Below are 19,188 nucleotides of genomic sequence, written 5' to 3'. Positions count from 1 at the left end.
AAAGTGCAGCTAAAGTTTGGACACTTTATTGCACAGAGATAACTTTGAAATGAAAGCTTTTTGTAAACAGTGAAGCAGCATCTCCCCCAGTGTCTTTGACATCTTCACCGCTTTGAGTCCCGGTTGTCACATTTCTCCAGTACTACTCTAAAATTTGGCGTTGATAAGCAATTAGCAAAAAAAATGGTGCACTTTCCTTTACAAAGACACAGAGAAAGCACATGCTCACTCATTCAACTGCGACACCAAGGTGAACTATAGAAAGGCAAGGCAAGACGAGCATCTGAGGCTGGAAACTCTCTCAGCATCCGTCTTTCACACTGTTGTTCGACTCTGGTCGAGCTTTCTTTCTCACTGGATCCGAAAGGGTAAGTTCGGCAGCACGCGCTATGGCGTCTGGGCCATGCCGCGGCTGGACTTCATCTTCTCCAGTCGCTTATTAAGGTGGTTGTTGTTAGACTCCAGCTCGTCCACTTTGTCCAGTGCAGACCGCAACTAAGATAGACGAGAGGTGGCGGACGAGATGGTTTGCTGGTTTTGCCATAGTCTTAAGATCACACTTTGATATTAATTAACCCCATTGGCTGTCACTGACTGCGATACATGCCCACAAAGGTTAAAAAATTCCCATTGTTATGATGGAGGTCCTCAGGAGCTGGTACTACGGGCCTATGGGCAATTTGGGGTGTTCAACCAGCCTATCATACATGTTTTTGGGGATGTGGGAGGAAACTGGAGTACTTGGAGAAAACCCATGCAACATGCAAACGAAGGACACACCTGGCATTGAACCCAACGACCCCAAAATTGTGAATCCAATAGTGGATTTTAAAAATGCATTTATAGAGCAAGACTATGTCTGAAGGACGTCATTTTAAACGAATGACAATTCCATCATTGTTTTTTAAAGGTTTCCTTAACTAAGAACAAAATGTTACTTCTCTCCCGAGTTTTAGTGTAAAATCTGCCGTACCTCTCGTTGCAGCTTTCTCTTTTCCGCCTTGAGCTCGTCTTCCACCTTTTCAGCATTTTCAGAAGCCGTCTTGTAGCGGCCCACCTGACCTTCAAGTCTGCTCACCTAAAAACAACCAGGAAAACGCTCATTTAAAATTTTAAAAAGCAGACAAACTGGAAAAATATTTCATTATTTGAGCATATTTTAAATCTTACATTTTGTTCCAATGCAGTCACTTCTTGCTCCGCCTTTACCAGTTTGAACTTCATATCGTTTACTTGCCTGCTGGAATCTCCTAATTAAAATCAACCAAAAAAATCAACAAACCGTGGAAAGGTCTTATGCTATAATCGATATTTTTACTTACTTTGCAATTCCATAATGTGTGGATCACTCCCGTTTTCCAAAAGTTCACCTTCTGCACTCAGAGTGCCATCAGTGCCATTTTTAGGGCTCTTGTGGTCTACTTGAGCTTTTAGCTTCTTTATCTGTTAATGGAAAAATAAAACAATAAATAAAGAACATAGGCCCTTAGCACAAAGTACTTGTAAATATAACGGGTCAAATTATGCACTTTTAGGGTTACTCAACATTATGCCATTATTGAAATGCACACTTATAAAAGAAAAACACAAAAACATAAATTGCCATTTACAGATGTGTAATTGACAGCAACTTACCTGCTCTATCATTTTTTCTCGCTCATCCACCAGTTTCCTGAGGCGAATTTCTGGGTTGGATGGAGACAAAAAGAATGTTTTGAGAGTAAACAAGCACAGTAACAAGGCATAAATTCAGGCGTATCTAATAAGTTGAAATGGATACAAATCTCAACTGCACAACGAGGAATGAGTCAACATACCAGGAGTGGGTGGAGCCAAAAGGCGTGCGGTGCGTGGTGTGAGGGAGCTGGGTCAGAGTTGGGAGGCAGATGCATGCAAAAAGTGCAGGCATCCATAGCGGGGTGACGGAGCACAGCGTGAGGGAGGTCAGTTAGCATGCACACTAACTTGGGAGAGGGCACACAGCACACAACTACAACACACAAAACATCCAATGCCCCCCAGCCCCCAAAACAAAACCCAACTAAGAAAAAAAAAAATCAAATAAAAGACATTCCCAAACCTCCGTTTAAAGCATCTAACATGTAATAATAACCCACTGTATGTAAATGTTTGTATCCAGCCATTCAATTTTAATACAAATTAACAAATCAAAATTAGAATGACATTATTTCTCTCTTTACAAACTGACGTGAAATTATACATGAGCAAAAGTTGATTCATCTTATTTTTTTATTGTGGACACGCCACATTCATCAAGTGCAAAACCAAAAAAAAAAAGCAACATCCGCATTGTTGTGTGCATGACCCGACCCCTTAAACATGAACTCTACCTATACCATAACGCCTATTAACCACAAATCATATAGCAACACAGACAATATCGCAATGTAACAACTGACTGAATCCACAAGCATGTTTCATTTTGACCAGCATAGAAAAAGCTAGAAGATTCATTCTTTTCCCCAAATGTCAACAATCTACAACACGCATCATAAATTTGTGGGGCATTGCGTGACCAGCTTGCAATCTACATTCATATTGCTCTTTGTATGGTTGTTACAAGAATTTTCAAAAGTTCATAATGTCCCTTGGTAAGGACACAGTCAATAAATCACGGACGGCCAATGTCTAATGTCATGCATGCATGAACGGGGGGGATTTTTTTTCTTTTTTTTCTTTGGTCATCTAAGTGCTATGTCATCTTGCAGTCATCTTTGCCTTTACTTTTGCCTTTTTTGCCATTTTTCTTCCTGTCTCTACCAGAAGGGGGAGTATCGCCATTGCTCTGGGTTGACCTTAAATCTTTTGGTTCTTCCACGGCATCAGAGACTTCTAATGACGTGGCACCAGAGGAGGGTTGGTCCTCAGTTTCTGAAAGGCTAGTATTGCAAGCTTCTCTGTCTTTGCTTATGTAGTTTTGCTCCTCGGTGTCGTTCGCAGTTTCCAAATATTCAGGTGAGGATTCACCCAAAATGTTCTGTTCACACTTATCTGGTGTGGCCACATGTTGATTTGAATGGACTTCTTCACCGCCCACTTCAACATTACCCACGCCGGGATTTTCAACAGTCTGCATCTCAACAGCTGCATCTATATCCATGTCATCAAAATCAAAAGACTGGCCTTTCTCATCTTCTTCATCAATATCCTCCTCATTGCCCTGTTGATTAAGGTCTTCAGAAGTGACTTCCTGGTCCTTTGGAGGGTTTACAAGCCCATGGTTTACAGTTCCCACATTTTCAGGTGCACATTCCGTGTCAACCAAAGTGACCTCCTGTTTATATTCGGTATCTGGCGTGGCTACATGAATACGCACTTCTTCATCATTGAGGTTTTCAGGAGCACTTGTAATATCAATATTGTGTTCATCATCAGCATCCACTTGGACCTCCCGCTTCTCTGGATCTTCATTGGTTTGTTTTTCCACAGTGGTGTCCATATTGAGGTCATCCAAATCCAAAGACTCCATGTCAGCCTCACTGATGTTTGTGTCTACATCAGGAACTTCCTGGTGATTGTGACTATTTTCAAGCTCCTTAGCTGCTTCTGCTGTGATCATTTCTCCATTACTCACCATACATTTTGCCTCGTCAGACTCTCGTGCCAGCACATCTGAGTCTACGTCATCTCCCAGAACTTGCTTCTCACACAGTAAAGATCTTTCATCAACAGGTTCGTCCCGGCTCTCTTTGAGGAGCTGCTCTGTGTTGAAGTCACAAGAGTTCTCTGGTTTGACCAAAGCGAGCAATTCTTCATTGCTTGCACACTTTTCTTCAAGCTCTTTATATTCTTGATTTATCAAGGGTTTCTCTTCATGATCCTTATCAGACAATCCAACGGGAGTGTCAAAATTCACAGCAGTGGAAAGGTCAGACGAAAAAGCCTGTTGGCTGTCATCAATGACTTTAGTAGGAGCAACGGACATTTCATTCTGCTTTTCAGAAGGTTCCAAATGACATTTTTCAACATCTAATTCGGCCGTGTCTTCTAATGAAAGTATATGATCCTGGCCTTGGACTTCTTTGGTAGTGGCGTCATCTAAAATGGAGTCTTTTTCACGACTTTCGGAGTCCAATATAATATCAGTTCCACTGTGACTGATCATTGGCTCAGAACACGGAATAAATCCTTCATGAACTTCAACAAATTCCAAAGCTATTTTTCCCTCATCTGCATCCTGATCTGTTTTTGTCTGAATGAGTGGTAAATTGAGAGCGTATGTATCAACAGAGGTGCCTTGTTCCAGTATCTGAACGTTTCCAGCTTCCTTTTGCTCAAGCATACTGAACATATGATCCATTTTGGTGTCTTTGGCAACATTTGAACTTTCACTGTCTTCCACTATGCCAACTTGAGCCACATTTGAGTCCACAAGGAGTGCAATGGTGGGACTGTCAGTCTCACGTTTTGTGGCAGACTCTTTTTTAATACCTGAAGCTGTTCCTTTGCTTGCTTTCTTAATTTTTTCCTCCACATTTTCAGCTTTTTTGTCATTTTGAGGAGTTTTCTCAATGGAGCCTTCTTTCCTTTTGCCTCTTTTCTTCTTTTTTTTCTTTTTCCCTGCTGCATTAGCACTCTTAGACAAAGGCTTGGTTACTATTTTTTCCGCCTCATTACAGCTTCCCTCAGCAATTTTATGCCGCAGTTCAGCATTGGACTCGGGATCTTCTCTTTGTGGTTCACAATCTTTGACAGCTTGTACACGCTGACATAATTCCGAATCGTGTATATTTTTTTCTACCACTTGGGGACACGATTGAGAAGGTTTTATGTCCTGTATGCTGTCTTGGGGTGGCTCAGAATCTGTAACATCAACTTGTGGGCTTGATTCTGGATCTTTCGCATCTTTGAAACATGGTTCAAAATCATTGACAGCTACATGGGGATGTGATTTGGCATCTATTATCTTTTCTTCTTGGTTATGCAATTCAAAACCTATCATTTCTTGCAGACCAGGATTTGGATCTTGTAGAACTCCGTTGGGCCGCTGTTCTGAGATTTTGACCTCTTCTGGACAAGATTCAAATTCAATCACATCACTATGACAACATGGTTGAGAATCATTACCAACATTTTGTAGGGGAACTAATTCAGAATCTTGTATTTCTTCTTCGAGATATGATCCAGATTTATTTGTTTCTTGGTCTCTCATATTATTTTTTAGATCATATTCTGGCTGCTTTTTGATTTCTGTACAATATTCTTTTAAGTCACCATCATTAATACGGGTGTCTCTTTCCTCTAAATCAGATTTGTCTTGTGTAACCATTTCAACTGGATTTGTTGCAGCAGTTCCTTGAGATAGGGCACAGAGAACAGTTTCATCTATGGCTTTTGTAATTGTCAATTCAGTCTGCAAGCCTGGGCTGAGGCCACTGTCGTTTCCTTGAATGGGCCCTGAGGCATCGTCAGTACAAGATAACCTATTGGTGCTCTGGTCTGGATCCCGTTCTTGATCCATTTCTTCCTTTCCACTACTTCTCAAAGGAGTCACCTCTGAGCTTCCTGAGAAATCATGAAGAGCATACTGTGACAGAAGGCCAAAGTGAGACAGTGCTATCAAGAGTAGCCTGCAGTAAGAAACTGAAGAGAGAAGTCAAAGAGAAGCCTAAATAAAGGTCCTGGCTGATTCAAAGAACTGCATAGAAAAGAGGAAGACCAAGTGGAAGAACAGAAAGTATAGGAGAAGTTTGGGAGAATGCTGTAATTAAACCTTTGACTACATCCAGTAGATCATCACACTAAGAACTAAAAAAAAATCAAAAGTAGTCACAGCCATCATAAGAACTGGCAGGTAAAGCAGGAAAAATGAAGATGTAAATCCAAAAGGTACAGTGATTAAAACAATAAATCATGACTTTAAATGCTATGCATTGTGAACACTTGAGCTGAATTCTTGCAGACAAAGCTGGAAACTGTTTACCCACACTGTATATTTTGGAACACCTTCATTTGGGTTAAAGCAAAGCCATGCAAAAGGGAAGATATACTTTGTGCTTTACCGAGCATGTTGTTGCCTTCTGACGGTGAGGTTGGCGAACACTGAGGTGACTGGGGATCGCCATCGTTGCCAATTCTTTCTACTTCAGTTACAGCAGCATCGCCGTTGATGCTCAGGTCAGGTCCCAGTACTATTCCGTGTTTCTGGACAAAACAATTTTCATCATAAGTTTCATAAATTGACAATCAAGTGGTTCCTAGTTCTGCCTATTTACCTACCATGCATATATATGAGCACATGCTTTGTATGAACAAATATACTAAAAATATATCATACAAAATTGTTTAAAAATAAAATCTAACCCATTTTTATACGTGGTATTGGCATGTTGGCAAAGTGTATCATAGGACTGCAATAGTTGCTCAAGTTCAGAACATCTTGAGCAAAACAAGTACCTTCAGAATATCTTTCAGCTTCACCACTTCTTCTCTGAGCTCATCTCGCTCATTTCGGATTGCATCCGTGTATTCTTTCTGTCGTTCTAAGGCCTGATTCGATGTTCAGTGCAGTGTGCAGAGCAGGGTGAAATGTGGTGAAGAAGTTAGAAGAAAGTACAGTAAGGTCAGGAAAGACAAAAAGCTGCAGAACCAGACCATACCCCGATTTTCTTATCCTTCCACTCCACTGTCTCTTGGAGATCAGCAATTTCCCTAGCAAAACCCTCCTGTTTCATACGCAACTGACGAATTTCCTGTCGCAGCAAAAGAGAAAAGTAGGAATAAAAGGAAAGGGAAACGAAAGCAGAGTATTGGGAAAAGAAAGTCAAAGTTAAGTTTTGTGTATAGAAGAAAATGTTGTGTGAAATGAAATCCTAACATCCGTGAAATGGGGCCATTTCTACCTGGTTACGGGGACAGATGTTTGTTTACACTTTCCGCTAAAATACTCACATTTAGCAGCTCCTCGCTTTGTTTCAGTGTCTCTTTCATTTCATTGAACTGGAACTGAAGAACACCGTGGGCATGTCTCTCTCGTTCAAATTCCTGCAGAAACCAGAGAGTAAATATCCAAAAAATAAGAAAAATAGAAAATAATACAATTGACTGCTATTGCTTGCCATACCTTGACCTTCTCCTCGTACTCCCGCCTTGACTCAGACAGCAGTTCTTCAAGTTCCGTCAGCGAGTCTTTGAGAGTGTCCACCTGGTACATCAGGTTGTTCTTTTCATTGTCCAGCTGTGCGTTGGAGACCATGGCCTTCCGATACTTCTCCTCCACTTCTGTTAATGCGTCCTATAAAAATGTAACCAAGACTCAGAGTCAACAGTTGACAGTGTTGTGCATATTCATCTTAATCCTAATAAAATACTTAATTGGATGAATTATAGAAATTGAGTGAAAGAATTAATGCAATAAGCATGCAGTACTTGTAGAATTGCAAAGTTGAAAAGTGAATGTGTAAAGGCCATGGTTTTAAAACTGCTTATGGTACTCAGGATTAATGAAGCTAAACCCGATTCTGACTGAATGGCTACTTTTTAAGTCTTGAACTCATTTCACTTGACTATTTCTTGGCATGTTATGTACAAATGATGAACCACTAATGTGTTATCACAGCTGGTCGAGTTCTTATACCTTGACTTCTTTTAGGTTCTGAGTGTACTTGGACTCCACATCTTGTATCTGATCCTTCAGTTCATGAATTTCCTGGTGAAAAGAGCAAGCAGCATTCAGCAAGAAAAGCATCAACAGAGTGTGATCAAGCAGTTGCCAAGCAGGAAGGAAAGTAGTAGAATGAAGATTTTAGCCATACCTTGATTTCTCTCGAGGCAGTTTCGGCATCTAGAGTGATAGCGGTCTCTACGCTGCCTCTCCGTGAGGAACTCCCACCCAGGGATGTGAGAGTGGATGCTGTTAATGCAGAAGCTGACCGAGAACCCTAAAAAAGTCAAATTGCCAAGCCACAGTTTGAGAAATGCAAATAAAGAGAAAAGCTTGTGTAACCTGCTCAGTATTTGTTCTTCTACTTACCCTCTCAAAATAATCCCGGTCGTCTACCTGTGGAGACAGATCAAAATAAAATTGGAGCAAATTCACACATCCAGAGAAAGTAGTCACAAAACCCTGGATTTGGGTCAGTTTAAGAATAACAGGAAACATTGCACACCATGGTCATTTTTTTTTCATTCCTTCCTTTTCTGAACCGCTTATCCTCACAAGGGTATCAGGGGGTGCTGGGGCGTATCCCAGTTTGCTATGTTATGTTTGATCATATAATTAGGATTGCTATAACATCCAAAAAACAAACAAACATGCAGCTGTAACCTCAAAACAGCGTGTAAATAGGCCATTCAAATCTATATACACTCTTGACACACAAATTAAAGAACAAACATTAGAGACAAACCATTCCTTATTTGGTTAAGTGCATAAAAGAAGAATGCGTAAGAGCAAAACAGCAATTTCAAAGGCTTTGGCGGCCTCCCGCAGGCAGAAAGCAAACTCACATCGGAAAAATTTGGAATAGTAACGTCATCCAGATCCCTGGGGATTCCTCTGCTACCCGAACTGCTTCGTAACAAACTGGCAACAGAGCCACACATTTCCTACAGTGGCAACCACAAAGTTGAGTGAAAAAAAAAAAACAGACAGGCATTGAGTTCAGGTCAAAATAAGTCGAAACCAAACACTCGGATTTTCGAGACTTTTAAAGCAAATGTCCAATAGTTGTCATATTTACAAGAAGCGAGGATACGGTTTCTATAAAGCTCACCACGGGACTGGTACGAGCTGAATTGGCCCGGCTGGAGGTTCTGGAGTTGGCGCTGCGGTAGCTACTGTACTCTAACGGCTGTCAAGAAAACAGTATATTATGCATTTTATCCAGCTCAGAGTAGCAAAATGCTCATGCCAATTCCAAACAAATACATGCCACTAAACGCCACAAGTGGAACAACCACAAACCCTCAGTTAATTGCAAAGTAACTCACTTTTAGTCTAGTGAAAATTTTCTACAGTGCGTCACAAAAAAAAACATTGACCCTAATAGGATAGTAGAAATTCCTGTCCAAGTCTCCTTGCATTTTTGGCAAGAACATTTTTTTGGGAGAAAAAAAAGAACACAAAGTGTCCCATGCTTTGTTTCAGACATCAAGTCAAAACAGCTGTAAATGATCCACATGCCCAAATCCAAAGTTACTTTATATGAAAGGCTCACTCCAAAATCCAAAGAACACCATGCTCTTAACACAAAAACACTTACATAGAAGCCAGAGTTGGAGTCGGAAAGCCGGCGTGAGCCGGAGCAGAGACTTTCCTCGTAGAGGGAGCTCTGTATTTCATTCGACATGACACAGATGACACACACACTCTATGCTCAGGCTTCAAAACAATTCTATTTGGTTGAAAATAAAAAATAGTTAACAAATTCTAGACTGGCAGTGCTACATTTTAGATCCTTTACTCTGAGGCCAAAAATCTCTGAATAAGGGGCTTAAGAAAGATCCAAGTGAGTGCTTACGCCTGCCCAGTCCATAAAGGGTCACTGAAATTAAGGCAGTGACATGACTGACCGATCATGTGTGATGTTGGCAAAAGAATTTTTTTTACCGGACAGACCATTGACATTATAAAGGTCAGAAGAGGCGTAAGATTGCTAAAAAAAAAAAAGCCCATGTGCATCAAAACATGATTAAAATTGGAGTCAGCAAAACTTTGTAAAGGAAACATCGCAACATTGTTAATTGCTATCAACATTGAGACAGAGACAGCGTGTTGAATTGTAATCCAGCAACCAAAAAAAAGTGGAAGGTCAACACTCGCTCTTAAAGAAAACAATGCGTGCACACATGCTCAATTAAAAAGCACTACTATATTTCTAGTATTTCCCTTTTTCACAGAAAACAATGGTCACACAATTGTTATTGCAACATGTTGAATTTAGGGAACAAGTTATTCATGTTAGGGTTCTGTCCAACTGCACAATATTCACAAATATATACATTAGAGGTAAGCAGGATTTCCACAAATAATTACTAACCCGGCTGGATAGAACACTGTAATCATCATCGTGGCAGTTCCTCTGCAAAGCAAAAGTGTGCAAGTGATTTTCACTTTCTTCATTGATTATTCGAGCCACAGCCGATAGGGCCTTTACATACGTCTTTCTCTTTGTGCTTGTGTTTCTTCTTTTTCTTGGACTTATGAGAAAGCAAGGACGAGCCCTTGAGCATGACACAAAGTACCATATCAATCATTCTGACGATACCATGTGAACAAAAAATGAATACCATGCAATTGCAGGTTAATCAAAACACAATCCCACAACTCACATTAAGCAAATGAATTCCAAGTGTGTAATCAGATCACTATACTATACTGGGTTAAACAATCAAGAAACTGGGTGAAAAGCAGCAGCTAAAGAAGCAACAAATATTCTACATCTACAATTGCAACAACAAAGTCACACAGTGTGAATATTGCACCAAAGGAAACCATGACACTCACTATTATTTCAGTCAATACCACAATGTCAACATCATCCGGTTTAGGGTTTATAAAGCAAGTTCAAAGTCAATTTCGTATTATCATGCACAGGCCGAAAAGTTCAAATTAAAAACAAACACACACCGCACACAGACAATCATTGTGGAGTTGAAACCATTACACAGTACCAGCCTCACCCCTGCACCATAACCTCCATCACGATCCGACTGTGCAAGATATTTCAATAATATTAAAAAACATGAACTACTTAGCCAGACTCTTCTTAAAAACAAAAACAAAGTTACGATATCTTTACATGTCTGTCATGCTTTTGTGAGGATCAGGAATTACAGTGCACTTTTCACCCTTTTCCAAGTCCATCAACCAATTTAAAGGGCAGACAGACTCTCACTCTAAGCCAAAGTACCAAACAACTACACGTCAAAATACAGACTGGCTCACTCAAGACATTTATAACACATTGAATTATTTCAAAACAATATTATCCCTAAATGAGAGAAATCTTAATTTCGGGCAAACTATCAATTCTAGATTTGTTGACAACACTGTGATACTGACCCTGATGCTGCCGCGGCTTCCCACAGACATCCGGTCATCTTCATCCGAAAGCTGTGCGGAAACAGAAGACACGTTTTAAAGGACGGTCAGATTTGAAAACTATTACACCATGATGTCCATCTTAAGGAAGTCACTTTCCTAACTTTCCTTACTTGGTAAGCAGCACCTGTCTCGTGTAAAACTCAGTTTATTTCAGTTATTCACTTCAAAATGTAAACCTCATTTACTAGCCCGTCAATTATTTTAGTTTCAAATATGTAATGATTGGATAAGGAAATCCAAAAGTTAAGATGTAAACAAAAAGCAGCGATACAAACCGTTTGTGCCTGTGAGGGCCGGGGGGGCCGTGAGTATCGCTCACTGTCTTCCTACGTGGAGGAAGGAAGGGTGATGAAAAGAACAAAAGATGAAGAGCGAAGGAGAAAACACAACACAGACACAGATCACGCACAGAAGATGAAAGTACATTTAAAAGACTTTACATTAAAGCACTTCATGATGCTGGACGGTCTCTTTGTGACAAGGTTAAAACACGTTTGTTAGGACACTTTCCAAAACAAAAGTTCACCCCACTCTGCTTGTGTTTAGCTCATTCCATCAAACAAACACAGTGAGTGTTACTTTACAGGGTCTATAAGCGTAGTATTTTCTCAACCCCATTCCAAAATGTTTACGTTTCTTTAGTCACGGCTGCCATTTGTTCACATCAAACACTCAACATACCGTCATTAAATGTTTCTGGTGAAATTTAAATGAAGTCATTACATGAGATATTAGACACAGCAAATCCCATGCAGTTTACACCAAAAGGGCAGATGGTCATGATGACTGGAAGCCAAATAGTTAAACCTGGTCTCCTAAGCGGATTTTTACAGAGCATCTAGCTTTGATTCATTCCGATCAGTTATCTTGTAAAGGGGAACATGGACAACAACAATAACAAAAACCAATGCAAGTGCCACACCCCAAAATGGGCATAAATGTTAGTGTAAACGTAATGCTGTTCCAGAATAAAAAAGGTACCATCCATTGCTCAATATCTCCCCATTTTCTGTCTGATTTGTCATCATATTTGGTATTCAAGCCATAATATTTCTAAAAAGAAAACCACATTATAAAACATTTGATCAAAACCACTTGCTCGAAGCATCATATATGTATCAACCATACCTTCTGCACTTGAAAAATCTGCAGAGCAACAGCAACCAGGGAAAGAAAAGACAAAAAAAAATGGAACATGTCAAATTAGAGAAATGGAAATTTGCAAAAGAAACCCAGTTAGAAAATGGTCAAATGAATCAGCAGCAACCAGCAACAGAACAAACCTGCAACTTAATAAAAAAGTGATGGCACAAATGTAACAGAGATGGAATGACATTGGCAGAAAAAGAAATGGCAGCTCTTTAAACTTCAAATAATTTGAAGGCCATTTGTTCCAAATGGCTTGTGGCCAGGAACCCTGAAGGGAGAGCAAGCTTAGTGTAGACGGACGGGCCAAAGTTGATCGCCTAGACTAAAGCTAAACTAAGCCACTTTTTCCACTCCAAACTCCAGATTGAGATTTCCACTCAATTGATGATAATGCATTGCGTTTGTATTCAAAATCAACAGTGAAAATTGTTTAATCCCTAGCTTTAAAATGCCTGCAGTGTGCTAAATGCTCCCCTTTTATCCATCATTTACACATTTAATTCCCGATTTACCAATGCTGTCTGTGTTGTACTGGACACTTGCCCAATAAATGGATTGACTGCCTAATAATTCTATCTTTCAAGATCAGATTTGTTGCTTAGCCCTTTGCACGACCTCATTAACAGTCTCCTCGATAGCAGAAATCAATGCCCTCGTCAATTTAAGGTTCTGGCTCGGTTTTGGAAGGTCAAGTCTGGCCTGATGAGTTATTGCAGGAAATCTGCCAGTTCAAGGATGCGTTAGTCCTGAATCAGCCGTTTTGGTGGCGAAGGTCAGTGCCTGATTTTTTTTACACTGTCACGCCATATTACAAAATTAACCCAGCCAGACACCCACCTCAGTTTTAACATGGTCATGATACTATTTAGGACAGTTTTGACAGTTTTTTCCCAAATCCTTGAACCACTACTTTGTTGGTCCTCCTCCTATTTTCTTGTTTTAGTCCATTTGACATGTTTGGAGACTGAATGGCATTGTCCCTAATGCCCGACAGAAAACTCAGACAAACCTATGCAAAAACCCATTCATGGGTTGCACAATAATCTCATCACATTTGCGCCTCTACTACAGAACTCACCGTGCTTCCCTTTTTGAGAGGGGGGCTCCGAGGGCGCCCCATGAAGGCCGCCCTCAGTCTCCTCCCAGCGAGGAGACGCCCGCCAGTTTTTGTCGACATCAGGACAATAGCATAGACCCCATTCTTCACCAGTCCTTAAGTAAGAACCAATCCGATAGAGCGCAACAGTAAAGACCGCAATGCTTTAAATCCACAGGAGATGCAAGAAACCAATCTAAAAACTGGGAATCAATCATCCATCAGAGATTGTGTCCAGGTCTTCAAACAATTGCCCGTATGTGTGTAGTAGCCCCATTCCTGAAGTCAACAACGTAACCCGGGGGAAGCACTACCGCTTAGGCCAAGGAGCACAACCTGCTAAGCTACTTTAGAACTGCGTTAAAGGATTTAATGGACACACATATACACGCTCAACAATGGTCAGTAATCCCGTGCATATGACTTCAGCACCTGGGGTTTGACTGTCTGCAAGAACACTATTATGAGGGTGAGGAGGGGGGCGCTCTGCAAGAGACTACACAAGACATCTGTTATAACAAAATGTAGAGATCCTATTTATGAGATTGTAACACATTAGCTGTGGCAAAAAGCATAAATCTATACTTGTTAAGTCGTCGCAAGAGGAGGGCAGAGGTCCGTCTGCATATATGAGATTACGTGAGTGACGCTAATAATAGGGAGCTAGAAAAAGTCCCCTGTGGTACAGATCAGACATGTTCAAGCGGAAAATGAACAATACAAACTACCAGCAAGAATATAATAAGCAACTATTGAAATGTATTCGTTAATAAAAGCACAAGTAGGTGTTTGGTTGATGACAAGATTTAAAGTTTGGGTCCACATTTGATTTTTGCAATACAAATTGTTATGAATTAAAAAAATAAAACAGTTATGACTGAGACTTGTCAACAAAGCCTTTCTTTGAATAAATAAATTAATCCAATTTGTATGTGTCAAAATTAAGGATGATACACTTTGACCTTTTCTAAATGATTTATGAATAAGTTCTTACCTCACATACATTCACTTCTACATATGCATTTTACATAAACCACCCCAAAATAACTAAAGTTTTAGAGTACATGTCACCAAATAACAGATGCCGGCTGTTAAATGCAGTGTGGTGAATGGCCAGGTGGTGGGGCCAATTTCTGACAAACTAACAAAATCAAGGTCAGAAGACTGTTTGTTGGAATGAATAATCGTTGCTAAGGCGACGGCAAACATACCTTGTACATTCTTTGGGACAGGTTCATTTATTTAATGATCTGGAGTTACCAATTATTTGAATGTCAATATTTGCTTTATTACTTGGCCCAGTCTAATCAAATTTCAGATCCCTTTGGAAATCAACACTATGAATAATTGATAATGCAGCTACACTTTTTGGGACAATCATTTGAACAATTATTATTTAATAAAAGACTGCTGATTTTTTGGCCAAATGATTCATTTCACAGCGCTTCCCTTACTTTTTAAGAAAATATGAAGCCCAATTCCAATAATAATTGTTATTTTTCTTCTTTTACCTCTTTTTGTTGCCTCTCAAGTTCCCGCATGCGAATCTCTCTGGCTTCTGCCCTCGCTGCCCTCTTTGCTGCCAGTCGGGCTTCAGCCTGCAAGATAAACAAAGGCAAAAGAAGGAAAAACATTTTATTGAACTTTAATTTAGACAAATGAAAATCACAAGCAAGTAAAAAGTACTTAATTGTGATGGTACTTTTTTGTTTTAAAGCAGAACCACACTATGATATCTACTAGTGGGTATCCAATGTTATTTCTTTAATCCTCAAACATCAGAGAATTGTATAATATATTGTATTTATAGTACTGTTTATAGAACATTGCTGTTGCTCCCCTTGGTAATGAATCGAACAAAAGGGCCTTTTCCTTAAAAGGACATCTCTAAGCTTGACTTATGTGCTTGCACACCACAGAATGTGTAAGCGTTTCCTTCCTCCAACATGTAGTAGAATACATCTTGTTTGCCTGTAGGCAGAGGCACAACCACTCCTACTTTTTTGCACTAATGTATTTCCTTAATGTCAGTCAGCATGACCGAGCAACAGAGGGTTTCCTAACCAGCAGCAGCGAAAAAAATGCAATTTTTGTTGTTGTTTTTACATCTCAAGTCGAAGACGTTGAAGAAAATTGACTTTATGTCCAGCTATTTGAGTCTTTTGGGTAGCTGCCCACCCATCAAGTGTGAAATGACACAACCAGCATCATGTTGAAGCTGCCGTCGTTTAGAGAGATTACATTTATCAGTGTTAAATTCCGATAACCGACACATAATCACGTGCTTATACTGTAAACTTCCACGGTAGCAGTCTGCACATTTACAAAGTACTCTACCAATACTAATATAATAAAAAATGGTGGGGTGTGCCGTGCTACTTGCAACACAATGCAAGGCAATGTGTCATGACTGACGGAAAAATAGTGTTGAAAGTGGGTTTCTTCTTAATGTCAACTCTCAATTTTGTTTCTTACTAACCCCGGATGTACCCACCCTTCATGTGTTGAATTAATGTAACAAGCACTTTTTTTCTGGCCCAAATTCAGGTAGGAAGACACGGGGCCGCAATTCTTTTTTTCTCCCATCAAGGCTATTTATATTGACCTAAATGGACTATAACCGATCTAATTCAGAGAGGGTAGAATAAGTCCTCCACGGGGAAAATAAAGATACAATTTTGGCATGTCTTCAAACAATTAAAATGAATAGAAAATATATAAATTAAAGAACCAAACTGTGATCAAATTTACATTTCCAATTGAAATCCAATTTTAGTTCTGTGACCTACTGTTCAATAACATATTATTTCAGTTGTAAAAGTTTTATTAGGGAAATGGCGGCATTCTAGTAGCTTAACAAGACCACATCACAAACATGGGAACAGCTGTGGAACTTTCACCCCTGCAATCAGTAAATGTGCAGACTATATCACGTCAGCAGGACTAAAATAAACAGCACTACAGCTAAGAGGTCACACTGAAGAAGTTCAGTACAAATGGCAAGACTGAACATTTCTATTTCAATTATACATATCAATCTTCCAGATCAAGATGTGTGGAATTATTGAACTCCAACCACAAATCTCATCCATCTGTTAACAAATAAAAGCTTCCTATACATGTGTATGATTGGACAAGTAAGTTCCCAAACACCTGAACTGCACTGACCACCATCCATTTCTCCAAACTGCGGGTGAGACCTGGCTTGGGCAAATAAACAGGAAGCAGTTTGAAATAACAATCTGAAGAGATGATGTCATTAGGGGGAAGTGGACACAAAATGGACTACATCCTTTTAAGGAGAAATGCTTGCCAGCTTAGTAGGACACAATTCAGTAAATAGACCAGCAGGAACTCATTTGCCATTGTATTCTGCTGAAGAAAATGTTACAGTTTCAACACGTGCTATTCATGATCTTTAAAGACCTCTCTTAATAATGATAGGGAGCTTGTTTTTTAGGCGGAAAAGGCATCTTCTTTGGTATGTTCACTACATACATGAATGTTTTTGCCATCATCACAACCAAACCCACCCACAGTCTCAAAATACCCCCTGAGATTCCCCAGTGAGACAATAAGTACAACTTGGCATTTTAATCCTCCCGATGTTTTCTCAAACTGAAGTACTTGACATGTATACATATATTAAAAAAAGTGGCACAATATTTTTCACCTTCTCCAAATTTAATGGACTTTCCAAGGCTAAAAAAAAACTGTACATTTGTACATTTTATACCCATATGACTTACATTTTCCACCAAAACCTCCTCCTCCTCATCCTCATCATCATCTTCCAGACTGCACATCATGATGGGGCTTTTTCCTACTGTATTTCTACAATGACTTTAAAAGTCAATAGTTTAAAGGAAACTACATGGATGTAAGGGTCAAAGTGCAAAATAATGCAAAACAAACATTTTCGAGCAGCTGGTAGAGTTTCTCCCGCCCCCCTCTAACCCCCTTCCATACAGATCTGCTCCAAAACCAGGGTGTTGCGACAGCTGATCTTTTCAGGAGGCTATTTTTAAACTCTTTTAGTGGCACAGGCCAACTCATCAGTGTGCTTGGTGCACCACCCAGTTCCTCACAAGTCAGGGACTTGACTTTTCTGTCACTTGAAAAGATGAACAAAGTGTTTCTGACATTCTTAGGAGAGCTAAAAAAAACGCCAAAATTTCAAATAAATAAATAAATAATACTCTTGTTTCCTATTGTTTCTTATTTCTATTTTGCATGTGAATAATTGGGTATGTTAGAGGCAATTACATTTATATCGGTATTTTTTTTAGCTTTTTATTTCCATGGTGCACAAAAGTATTTAGTATTACAGATAATGAATCTCAAAAATGGTGACATTGCACATTTTGCAAGTATTTCTCCAGAAGACAACACCTTGGTGATGTCACAAAGCAGATATCATCAAAAGACATATTCGTCATGACAACTCACCTGAACAGTGGACCACATGACATCACTTCAAAACTCATCTGATTTAAGATCAACACTCCTGCCTCAACCTGCATTCAGCATTTGTTTAAAAAAAAACAGCTGCTTGCAAATTGTGTCAAGTCTTCTTGCATGTCTGTGGTTATATCCATTTAGTTTTTCCGCAAGTTCATACAAGTATTTTTTTTTTTATTAATAGGCAGATCATTTTCATCACTGGTACCCACCTCACATTTACACCACTCAAATTGACTTACTGATACAGAAGTTTTGTTATGATCTTGAACACGTTTTGGGACAGAATCGTTCATATTTTTTCTTTAAAATGGGAAAATATACTGCATAGAATATTTGATCACTCACTCTTTTACTTTATACTAGTTTTTGGATTGGCAAAATATTTACCCATTCATCCCATTTCCACATTCTGGGTCACACTGGCGGTCTTTGTTTATTCAATATTTGTTTATTCATTTGATCCTTTAGTCTAATAATTGAGCAACAAAAACAAATGGTTAATTATATACTGAAAAAGTATGTTTTCATATCCGATTTAGTTGAGTTTAGTACAAACAGTGGCTGTCATTTGAATGTTTGTTAGTGAATCTCAGTTAAAGCTGGACATCCAAGATCCATTCAGATATGTATTTTGGCTAAATATTATTATAATATACTCACCTCTCTGGCAATGAGATTGAGGGCATCATCCTCGGCCGTGGATTTCTCTTTCTTGCTGTTTCTTTTGCGTCCTGCGCCCTGGGTGCCCATGTTTGAACCCACGGATGGACTTCTCCGAGTCCACCAGACGCGCTTGATCGGGGGCTACGCTCGCGCCTACAAACAAAGGAAACCCCCCGATTCACGATCAGCTAATCGCCCAACGCGTCGACTTGAGATCAAGAGATGAAAACCCCCAAAAAGTATCAGCAGTGTTTGCCGCGATCACATCCGTTGTTCCGTCTTCCTGTGTCTCGGAATCAGCGTTTAAAATGTCCGCATCTTTCCCACGTGGGAAGGCATTTTGCTATGCAAGGATCTACAACCAAGACCGATCTTAACTTGAACCTGCCCTTATGATCTTATAATGAAAACATAATACAATAATTCCATCAAGTGAGTTGTGAAGTTGTAATAAGAACTTCTCCGCCTGGGGAAACTAACTTCACCTCCAAGTCGTCACCATGAGCTGTCACTTAATCACGCCCCCTTCATGGGTCGTGGGAAAACAGAAAAGTCAACGACGGTTACGTCCACCGCCCACATGACTAACTACATTGAATTGGCCACACAGACGAGTAGCGTTGCAAAGCGATATTTACACGTGCTACACTCGTGTTTGGGTTTGCTTTGCAAAGAGATTAAATTATTATGTTGACGCCCTCGCGAGTACTCCTGCATTTTTAAAATTGCTGTGGGGTGACAATTGTTA

General features: G+C 39.7%; 1 protein-coding gene across 1 annotated transcript; it reads right to left on the bottom strand.

Moving 5' to 3' along the window:
• Positions 1–10: 10 nt before the first annotated feature.
• lrrfip1a (leucine rich repeat (in FLII) interacting protein 1a) lies at positions 11–18,983 on the bottom strand. Its single transcript, XM_077728595.1, has 23 exons — positions 18,438–18,983; positions 14,825–14,911; positions 12,197–12,214; positions 12,050–12,121; positions 11,344–11,394; positions 11,027–11,077; positions 10,002–10,202; positions 9,225–9,293; positions 8,736–8,813; positions 7,994–8,020; positions 7,776–7,901; positions 7,598–7,669; positions 7,085–7,255; positions 6,913–7,005; positions 6,621–6,713; positions 6,418–6,510; positions 6,024–6,165; positions 2,715–5,526; positions 1,636–1,747; positions 1,323–1,443; positions 1,171–1,250; positions 974–1,078; positions 11–495 (listed from the first exon to the last, which is right to left on the bottom strand). The coding sequence occupies exons 1-23, from the start codon at positions 18,525–18,527 to the stop codon at positions 388–390; spliced, it is 4,872 nt and encodes a 1,623-aa protein (XP_077584721.1). The 5' UTR covers positions 18,528–18,983; the 3' UTR covers positions 11–387.
• Between the last annotated feature and the right edge of the window lie 205 nt (positions 18,984–19,188).

Source organism: Stigmatopora nigra, chromosome 11 (genome assembly GCF_051989575.1).
Source record: "Stigmatopora nigra isolate UIUO_SnigA chromosome 11, RoL_Snig_1.1, whole genome shotgun sequence".
Taxonomy (NCBI): Eukaryota; Metazoa; Chordata; class Actinopteri; order Syngnathiformes; family Syngnathidae; genus Stigmatopora; species Stigmatopora nigra.
The sequence above is the reverse complement of the archived record's forward strand: the minus strand, read 5'-3'. Positions and strand labels throughout refer to the sequence as shown.